Here is a 10,814-nt window from a genome sequence, read left to right as displayed (position 1 = left end):
GAGAAATGCAAGCTACCTAATACTATATGTGTTTATTAAAGTAACAAACTATTATTTATATTGCCGATTGCATCATTGGTTCGATGACTTGTATATGTAGCATTTCATGTAGAGATTGATCGGCTAAAATTACTCCGATGACTATGTCATCTCATAATTTCATTTAATTTTTAAATTGTTCATTTCCCGCGATTACACTGTGCAGGGGGCACGGAACTGTTTTCAAAGTGTGTGGGTGTGGGGGCTGACCATGCACAAAATCACAATCATATGGTCATTTTAACGTTTTAGCGGCCCCTGCTATGTTTTGTTTGTACATCTTCCCATAATAAGCAGTACAACAAAGACAATCAATCATACAAACTGGTATGAATGGAGCATGATGCATGAAGAGCGTATCCTCTTTTTTAAATAATCATGTAAAGATTTTAAATAATTAAAAAAATAAAGGAAAAAAGAAAAGCTTTGTTGCCTACAAAAGGTATGAAATTAATAAGTAATGACACAAAAGAGATCAAGATAACCATTTCTGTCAGAACAGGGCAGGAAAATGAATGTGAAGTACATGGCATGCCTTAAACAGGCGTGCTGGAAACCATGGGTTATCAGTCGCAAATGGTTCGCTGTTAAAGTTGAAGTAAAAAAGAATGATGTTCAACATGTTTAACAATCTTTACAAACCTCACAATGTTACTGGTTGCTGTAAAATAGTATCAAATCTTACAGTATCGGGTGTAAATGGTAAACAAGCGGTACATGTATATACTCATGAGCACTATAGTGCATGAACGTAAATACATGTGTATATTTTTTTACATTGCTGTAGTTATTGTGCTTAGAAACATTTGTATTAAGCGCTATATAAGAAATTGCATATTATTATTATTATTGTTGTTGTTGTTATGTTAGGAGTACGCCTACAATGGCACGTGATATGGATTTGTGTATATTCATGGCAAGACAAACAATAGATAACGTTATCACTATAACCTTATATTGTACTTTCATAAAGTTTGTATATAGGATAAAATCAGACTGTTGCACTGTTGTAAATGTTACCATTCATGCATTTTTTTTTTATAATTATGTTTGATTGTTATGCCTAGAGTATAGGTCCATATAAACTCATGTACAATGTGATGTATGCGTTTATATAATTATGTATGTTTACCGCAATAAAGGGACATTATGTAATCTATGAAATATTGCATTGTAATTTCACAAAGTTTGTACATGTATACAGTTTCTCATAACGTTTTATAATATTCTCGTTACTCATTTATTATCATAATATTGATCATCGGCAAGTTACGTAATCATTGAAGGTCATGCATTGGAGAAATAATATCAGATTGTTTCACTATTCTAAATTTACTATTCCGAGGCCAGTTTTGAGGTTTAGTTTAGTTGAATACACGAGTTCTAACCAAGAAACAAATTCTATCGCTGTTGAGGCAACATGCTGCATATAAATGCCATCAATAGATATATGTAATTAAGGTCAAATATACACATACTGTATTTTCCATCAGTTATACATGTATTTTCTTTCAGGGTAAAGGACAAGCCTAGAAAGAAATGAATAAAAAAATAAATAAAATAAATGAAATAATGAGTTCATGTTATTATCCTGCTTGGAATATAACTGTTTTGTTGAAAAAGCGAAACTTGATAAACCATTATATTTTTCCTATTTTTCATCCGATTTTGACAAAATTTCCAGCATTGCACTTTTTCGAATCTACCTATTTTATCTAAATGAAGTATTCGCTGGGATGGACGTGCCTTTTAACTTGTTTCTGACCAACCGATTTTAAAATAGTAGAAGATAGAGAACAAACATGGACAGGGCGATTGTAACACATCACTTCCAACATCGTGGTCTGTATTTGATCGATTGTCATTGCGATAACTGGTTTTTCCGATAGTTAATTTCTACTGATCAAATACTGTATAATCTTTCTTTACAGAAATGAATGCATTTTTGGTCACCTATTTTGATGCCTGACACGATAAGCTAACTTCTTGTCTGAACAGGCACTTTTCATTGTACTTTTGCATTTTTATGATCTTGATTAGAAATAAACAATCAGTTTTTAAACATACATTTATCATGTTTATACCACATATGAGGTTGAATGTGGTACGTACGCGCATATCGTTTGTAAATAGGGTAAGTAAATGATGTGTACAAAACGTAATCTAAGCAGAGAAAAGCAATTAGAGTAACAAAATATAACTTTATATTGCCGATTACATCATTGTTTCGTTGCCTTGTTTTTGTAGCATTTTATATGTAGAGATTGATGGGCTGACATTTAGTTAAATGGAACACAACCCGATGACTTTATTTGATCTCATAATTTCATTTTATATTTCATATCGTTCATTCCCATTTCCCGCGATTTTATTATAATGCTTTGTTTGTACATCTTGACATAATAATTAATGCAACATACACTGCAAAAACTCTGGTGTTGATTTAACATGTTTAAAACCAGCCCGGAATCTTTATATGTCCACACCAGTGAAGTGTTAAACATCACCAGGGGCCCGTTGCAGAAAGAGTTGCAATCAATCGCAACTCTAAAAATCACGCGCAACTTGATTTTCAACCAATCAACAGCGCGCATTTGGGACTTGCGATTGATTTTTTGGCTTGCATTTAAACGCAACTCTTTCTGCAACGGGCCCCAGTATAGTTTTGGTCTAACACCAGATAGGTGTTTATACAACACCAATTCGCATTAAAACAGCATCGGTTTGATTTTAAAGTGGTGTTGTTTCATTACTTCTCTGGTGTGGACATATATAGATTCCGGGCCTGTGTCAAATCAACACCGGAGTTTTTGCAATGTAATGACAAAACAATGGAGAGCAACCATACTAACTGGTTATGAATGGAGGATGTTGCTAAAGAGCAGAGTTTGGAGAGTGGGGCATCCTCTTTTTGAAATATCCTTGTAAATTGTATAAATTATGAAAATAAACACATACAATCCGAAAGAAGGAAAAACCCTTATTGCCTACGAATTGCATGGAATTAACAAGAAATAGCACAAGAGAGATCAAGATAACATTTTCTTGTCAATACAAGACAGTATTAAAAATGGATGTAAATGTGCCTGACAAACGCAACAAACCTTAAACGGGCGTGCTGGAAAAGATATGTAATCAGTCAAAAATCGCTAAAGTTGAAGAAAAAAAAAACGGATGACGTTAAACAATCCTTGCAACCTCACAATATTGCTGGTTGTTGTCTTAGTATCAAACGCACAGTATTGGATGTAATTGGTAAAAAGCTGATATCTTGTATTTTTCATTGCTTTTTGTGAATAATTCCACATTACCGAAATCATTTGTTATTATGATTGGAGTACGCCTACTTCATGTACATGGGCAGGTGAAATTTTGTAGTATGTACATTTGTATGTTGACGGCAAGAAAAAAAATACTATAACCCGATAACCTTACATTTTAGTTTCATAAAGTTTGTATATAAGATAAGATCAGGCTAGTGCACTGTTGTAAATTTTACTATTCACGCATTGTTTTGGGTATTGCTTTAATGATTACGTTTGATTGTTATGCTTATGTGGTGTATGCAATCATATACATGTATGTTTACAGTAAGAAAAGGGACTGAGAAATCCCTATAACCTAACATCATGTACATTGCAATTTTCTAAAATTTGTATATACACTCTAAAAAATGAAGTGCTAATTCAGCTCTTAAAGAGCGTGTATAGTGACTGCACTTCAGAGTGCTGAATTGTCTAGTTCAAATTTGAACGAGAAAAATCAGCACTCCGAAGTGCAGTCACTATACACGCTTATTAAGAGCTGAATTAGCACTTCATTTTTTAGAGTGTAGTTTTTCATAAATTTGCGTAAGATTCTGGCCGCTCCAAGTATTATGATATATTGACCATCCGCATGTTACATAATAGTTTTATTGAAGGTCATTCCGAAGTTCAGTTTTGTTGAATACACAGGTTCTAGCCAACAGAAACAAAACAACTTCTGTTGATGCAACGTGCTGCATAGAAACCCGATATAAAGAAATTTGGATTCTTAATATGTTTTTAAAGAAAAGGCCCAGCACAACAACAAAATTTGATATGGTCTCATCTGTATGTACGTTATTTCTTAAGAGTTTAAAGGGCAAAGAAAAAGACGGAGATGAATATTCTACGTCATTGTTCGATGATACAATATTATAGTGTGTGATGTGGGTTACATGCTGGTTACCAGTGCTTATGGATGCTAACCACAATCATGGTAGCTTTTAATAAACTTGTTGTTGAATGAAAATAATGCCTGGAGTAGGATTTTAACATAAGACCCACTATTTGTAGAGGAAGAATCAGAGCCACTTTTATTGTCCATTATCATCCATGTTATTGTTATATAGATTATAATGATTATAATCGTTATTATATGGATTTGCGTTCCAGCTCAGAATAATTAACCTCGTGGACGCATTTTATTGTAAATACTTTGAAAAACATCGCCCTATCACTGAAAGTGCCACAGACGGCTTTTTGCCAGAACTCTTCGTTTTGAATTGTTAATTTCTACTATGTATCGTAAATTATTTGATTTCCGATGTGCTATATACATTCTTTGTATCTTCTTCTTTTTCGTAGTATAGAATAAAAATTGAGAAGAATCAATATATTAATTCATATCTTGTGCGTTGCATTAAAGCGTCAGTGGTTCCCAAAGACCTGCGGGTCAAACCTCCTATGAACACCAAAGGAGCAAGAAAGATAGCAGAAACGGCCGCCCTCCGTTTTCTGAAAGAACGCATCTTTCTTACTAGATGCACGATTGATTCGGCAAAGACGGAATACGAAACTTTGAAAGCCGATATCAAAGAGACTATGCAAGCCCAACATAGTACAGACATTCTGAAGGTTAATGAAAATATCTACGCAGATGTTTTCGCTAAATACAAGAAAAGGCAACAGGCTAAATTTGAAAAGTTGATACAACCCAAATCGAAGAAGGTAACCGCCTCATTAGCGAATGAGGATAAATGGGTTGTTAACCTATCCTCGAGACAGATCACCTCCACCGAGGAGCAATTGCTTAAGAAAGGCCTCGCCTTTGCCGTGTCACCCCAAAAATTGCCCATTACCGAGATAGTAGCTAAGGTCGAAACCGCGGTCAAGTTTATTGACCCAGTTTCGGCCGATGCCGCACGTAAAGATGTAGATTCTATTCTACAGAGAGCACGTCTTCCAAAACCGAATACCACAAGAGAGATGCGTGATGCTCTTAAGACACTCAAGAATGATGATAGCATCACAATCCTTCCTGCGGATAAGGGTAGTGCCACAATCATTCTAGATAGTACCTCCTACGAAGACAAAATGACCGAGCTTCTAAGCTCTGGTCCGTATAAAATGCTAAAGAAAGACCCCACAGATCGAATGTGTCGCAAACTGACCAGTACGTTACTGGCACTAAAGAAAGACAAAGTTCTAGATGAGGCTACATACAAAAAGATAAAGCCCACACAGAAACAGCCACCTAGAATATACGGGTTGCCCAAAATACACAAACCCGGGATACCTCTCAGACCAATAGTTTCATGCATAGGTTCTTTTGCCTATAACCTATCAAAGTACCTGGCGGACATCCTGTCCCCTCTCACTAACTGCTCAGAACACACGGTTACCAACTCCAGTGAATTCGCTGAATTCACATCGGAGCAGACAATTAACGAACAAGAATCCATGATCTCTTTTGATGTAGTCTCCCTCTTCACTAACGTACCGATAGAGGGCGCATGCAGTACGGCCCTGCAACGCATGCAATCCGACCCCACATTATCAGAACGTACCACACTTATGCCTGAACAAATAGTCGAACTCCTCGAGTTCGTCCTCAGATCCACATATTTTCTGTACAGAGGCTCTTTCTATGAGCAAACAGAAGGAGCAGCAATGGGTAGCCCAGTCTCAGCGGTTGTGGCTAACCTATATATGGAAGGATTTGAACAGAACGCTTTGCCCAAGTGTCCTTCCACATGCCGCCCGCGGGTGTGGAAGAGATACGTCGATGACACTTTCATAATTGTAAATAATTCCGAAGCAGACGGCCTACTCGCATACATGAATAGCCAGCAACCGTCCATCCAGTTCACTCTGGAGACTGAACAAGGAGGGAAATTAGCATTCCTTGATACGCTAGTCCAAAGACACGAGGGCGGGAAACTTTCCACCTCTGTCTACCGCAAGCCCACTCATACAGACCAATACATACCATATGATTCTCATCACGACAAATCGGTCAAGAAGGGTCTTATTAAATGTCTGTTCGACAGAGCAGCACGTATTATAACTCACCCGCCTGAACTCCCGAAAGAAAGAGCACACATACGTGGCGCCTTATACAGCAACGGCTACCCACGCCGTTTTATCAAGAATACTTTCAAGAAAAAACAACCACCAAGGGATCAGAAGGTTTTCAAGACTTGTACAGTCTTGCCCTACATAGATGGCCTTTCACAACAACTTAAACGCCGATTAGAAGGTCACGGTATCCGAACGGTTTTCCGCTCGGACACCACCTTACGCAAACAGCTTGTACGCCCCAAAGACCCTATCCCTGATCACAGACGTGATGGCGTTGTATACAACATTCCTTGCCAGGGATGTGACGGGTCTTACATCGGAGAGACAGCCCGACCGATAGTTGAACGCATTTCTGAACACAAGCGCGATGTTCGGTTACAGCGAACCGACACATCCGCGGTGGCAGAACATGCTTGGGAGAAGCAACACCACCCAGATTGGGAGGGTGTACATTGCATTGCCAAAGAAAGACATTGGTATACACGCAGGATTAAGGAGGCTATTAGTATACGTCTTTGTCCTAACAATTTCAACAGAGACAGCGGGATCGACATCCCCGATTTCTGGATGCGAACCATCCGACAGCACAATACCCCCTTATGCTAGGTTCCCACTGCCGATCAAACCAACCCAACCAAGCCCGATCACCCATTTTTCCCCGACCAATCCCGACCACATGCCTAAACACGAGCTCTTCCCGACCGCTATTTGACCATTCACGACCCATATTCGACCATTCACGACTCCTTCACGACGTACAGTCGACCACTACTTAGATCTCTTCTCGATCATTCCGATCTACATACGATCCCAACGCGATCCCTACTAGACTAGCTGGACGTCCATCCGATCTCTACACAATCTAGACCCGAGCAGATCAACTTGTTCGAAAAGAGATCCAAGATCAGTGGTGAATTGACTGTGGTTGCACAAACATTATCGTCAGCTGATGGTACAGTACTCATTTTTTTACCAGGGTTCAGTTCATCTCAAACTTGAAAGAGATGGAAATCGAACAGTTACAGTTGTGGGCTAGGTGGTTAGAGCTCCAGAGAAACAGGGTAATGGCTGTGGTTCAGCTCGAAAAAGAAGAAGTTGATGAACGTAGATGCAGGAGGACGCGTAGGCAGCAACGGCACAGGGAAATCTGCAGAGGCGTCGATCCTGGGGGGGGGGGGGGGGGGGGCAGGGGGGCGATCGCCCCACCAATGAAAATATTGGGGGGGGGCAAACATATCATTTTGCCCCCCCCAATAATTCTGGATATGCATAAAAACAACAAGATTGTAATGTTCAGCAAGCGAGAATGAGATACACATCTCGTTCTTTATTTAAAATCGTGCTCAAAATGTCCGCTTTTCAGATTGGAATATAAAAATTTTCAGCTTGCGCTTCGCGCTCGCATCATTTCTGTAGCAAAAACCCATACTTTTCATGATTAAATAGGTGAATGTAAATGTCCTGTTTTCAGTTCTAATCCTCAAAAGAACTCCTGCTTCGATTTGCAATCATCTTTTCTTGGATATATATTTTGTTCTTTATCAAAAACGTCCATTAAAGTGTCATTTTTCAGATCGAAATATCAAAATTTTCAGCTCGCGCTTTGCGCTCGCATCTATTCTTCTTTTAGATACAAATCTTAATCCTTGTTACCATAAATGCTTAGAATATCAAGTTTTCAGGTCAGAATATAAAGAAATTTCAGCTCACTCTCGGCACTCGTACTATCTGTGTAGTGAGATATGTATCCTTCTCATGAGTTACTACAAACGGTCCTAAACAGGCACGCTTTTCCTGTCAGTATTCTAAAAAAAAATCGCGCTCGCATTAAATTGTTGGTGAGAAATTGAGAAATTGTTGTGTGTGTGTGTGAGGGTGTATGTGTATGTGGGCGGGTGTTTTGTACGATCGAGCGCCTTTGGAACGTTAATGATTTTGCCCCCCCCCCCCCCAATCTGAAAAATGGAAATCTGTGTGGGGCAGTGGTTGACTCGGAGACCGCTCTTTGGACAATATGAACAACTGCTGAATGAGCTCAATAGAGAGGACCCAAAAGGGTTTAAAAATTTCCTGAGAGTGGTCGCCGACATATTTGGGGAGCTTCTTGACCGCAAATCGCCTCGAATAAAGAAGCAGGACACTAACTTCAGGTAATTACATCATTTTAAAAGCATGACGAAATAGTCGTTTCAAATATAAATCTATTGATACTCATTTCGTAATTTTCTGGGAGTTACCACAGGAAAGTTTCTACAATACTTCTGCAAGATCACTCTGCTTGTTTACGATACAGGTCGTCATTTAGTGCAGCAAAAAACTTCGAAATAGGTCAAGGTATGATATTTTCATCTTCAAATTTTGCTCTGGTGTGAAAATTCATTTTTCAAGGAATGTTGGGGCGTGTTCTCATAGTGAAGAGGTGATCGGTAAAAGTACTTCAAATAGGAAGTTTTGTAAGTAGGCTAGCCACACAAACACTAAAAACGGCCACTGTGTGTTGTGTATGGGTGATACTGTGGCCACAATGAACTGGTCAGTCCAATAATGAGTGTAGGTAATGGGGGACACCAACATGGCGACTGTTTGTTATGAATGGCAGGTGTCACAGGAAAGTCCTTGACAAAGCATCTTTTCTTTTATGTAATGAATCTAAAAAAAAGACTGCAGAAATGAGAATAAATATCGGCCTACTTTCCTTTCTTTTTTTTCAGAAAAGTTATTTTTAAAGCACTTCAGAACATTTATGATTTAAAGCATCATTCATTGTTGCAAACAAAAAGACATGTTTTCAACCACATCTGGTTCATATTGTTTTAAAATGATGTTAAAATCATTGGCTACATGTATTTCTGTAAGAAAAGTGTTTGAACTTAGCATGACAATCCCATTTTTACTAAAGTTTTCTTGCAAATAACATGATTTGTAACTGTCCCTCATTACCTACACATTTAGGTAATGAGAGACCTTTGATGATGACGTCATTAATCCTCATTATCTTATTAATCAATTAATTTGTGTTCACCATTTTGTTACCAAATATAGAGTAGAAGTTGCTGAAGAGGAAAAAAAAACTTTTAAGAGTGTGTCATTTTCCATGTTCATGTAAATTATGCAAATGAGCTTAACGGTCTCCAATTACCTACACTTACCCTATGTGAAGAGCTGCAAGTAGTCACCTGTTATCACTCCCAATTCCAGAACTGATTAATTTTAATATCAATAATAGGCCTATTGGTACGAAGAAAATGTGATAAGATCAGCACGTAAGTGTATCTTTGCCCTTGGTTTAGTTGCGATCCGAAAGATCGAGTGCGGTCGAGAAGTGATTGGGATGTGATCGTAAAGCAGTCGAGAAGTGAGCGAGTTCGGTCGAGTAAGTGTTCAGGGCAGACATGTATCGGTCGTGAAGCAGTTGAGTTGTTGATCGAGTTGATCGGGAACCAATCGTGTAGAAGTTGTGTGTGAATCGAGATGATCGGGTAGTGATCGGCGGAAAAAATCCACCCCGACCAAACTAGACCTCTACACGATCGATTTTCGATCAACTCGATCTCTACTCGATCAGTACACGATCGCTGTACGATGGCTTGCCTTCACGACTCCTACACGATATTTTTTGGCATGCCAAAAAATGTCGTGTAGGAAGCCAGATCGATACCGATCAAGGTAGACCGACCCCGATCGCCCTTGCCGACCGAGCCCGACCAGGCCAAAATAGCTTGATCGGGCTTGGTCGGGCTGGTTTGATCGGCAGTGGGAACCTAGCATTACCTGGCACTGCACGCCGACCCGATCGTTCCCGGCCACCATCGAGGGACCGCTCAGCCAGTCAACTCCCGCCCACGGGTAACTAGCGATCGAGCCCGCCAATTTTGGTCTCATTTGCATATTGCCGACCCACGGCATATTTGCATATACCCCTGGTTTATTTGCATACCTCCTGACCAATCACACAACGGATCAGTGCCCACCTATTGTTCTCGCGTTTGTGCGTACGGTCTTGGAGGTTAGTATAAATTCAGTACGATATCGGACAATCCGTGTCACTTGATAAAGAGTTGCAGCGGCACTCGAAAGCTCGTGAACTTGTAAGCTAGTGAACACTTTTTGCGAGAGTGATCACGAATTTCCTAGAAAGCCAGTGAACACTTTTTGCGAGAGTGATCACGAATTTCCTTGTTGACCATAGTAGATTGCGAGACAAATGAATACCCTCTAGCGATTATTTCAATCCGCAATAATGAACCTATTTAGTATATTAATTCATGTCGAAAAATGTTTCTTTATTGAGTTCATATTTCTATTTAATGAGTTTGAGGCTCGGACGCACATTCCTTGTACGAAGAAAACACCTTTAATTTGAAAAGCCGTAGGAATTACGTTTCTTAAATGTGTGATGAAGATCTTGATTAAGTTATATGGATAGAAGCTGTTTCGTCTACGTCAGAT

The 10,814-nt window shown here is 39.1% G+C and overlaps 1 protein-coding gene across 1 annotated transcript; it reads left to right on the top strand.

The window, feature by feature from the left end:
* Positions 1 to 4,748: 4,748 nt before the first annotated feature.
* LOC121413019 lies at positions 4,749 to 10,219 on the top strand. The gene is made up of 2 exons (XM_041605784.1): positions 4,749 to 6,630; positions 10,008 to 10,219. The coding sequence occupies exons 1-2, from the start codon at positions 4,749 to 4,751 to the stop codon at positions 10,217 to 10,219; spliced, it is 2,094 nt and encodes a 697-aa protein (XP_041461718.1).
* Positions 10,220 to 10,814: the final 595 nt, after the last annotated feature.

Source organism: Lytechinus variegatus, chromosome 4, assembly GCF_018143015.1.
Source record: "Lytechinus variegatus isolate NC3 chromosome 4, Lvar_3.0, whole genome shotgun sequence".
In the NCBI taxonomy this organism is placed as follows: domain Eukaryota; kingdom Metazoa; phylum Echinodermata; class Echinoidea; order Temnopleuroida; family Toxopneustidae; genus Lytechinus; species Lytechinus variegatus.
The sequence above is the reverse complement of the archived record's forward strand: the minus strand, read 5'-3'. Positions and strand labels throughout refer to the sequence as shown.

Coding starts and splice junctions, on each gene's coding strand:
- LOC121413019 (XM_041605784.1), top strand. CDS start 4,749: ATGAACACCAAAGGAGCAAGAAAGATAGCAGAAACGGCCGCCCTCCGT. Junction 6,631..10,007: donor CCCTATCCCTGATCACAGAC/GTGATGGCGTTG, acceptor AATGTCGTGTAG/GAAGCCAGATCGATACCGAT.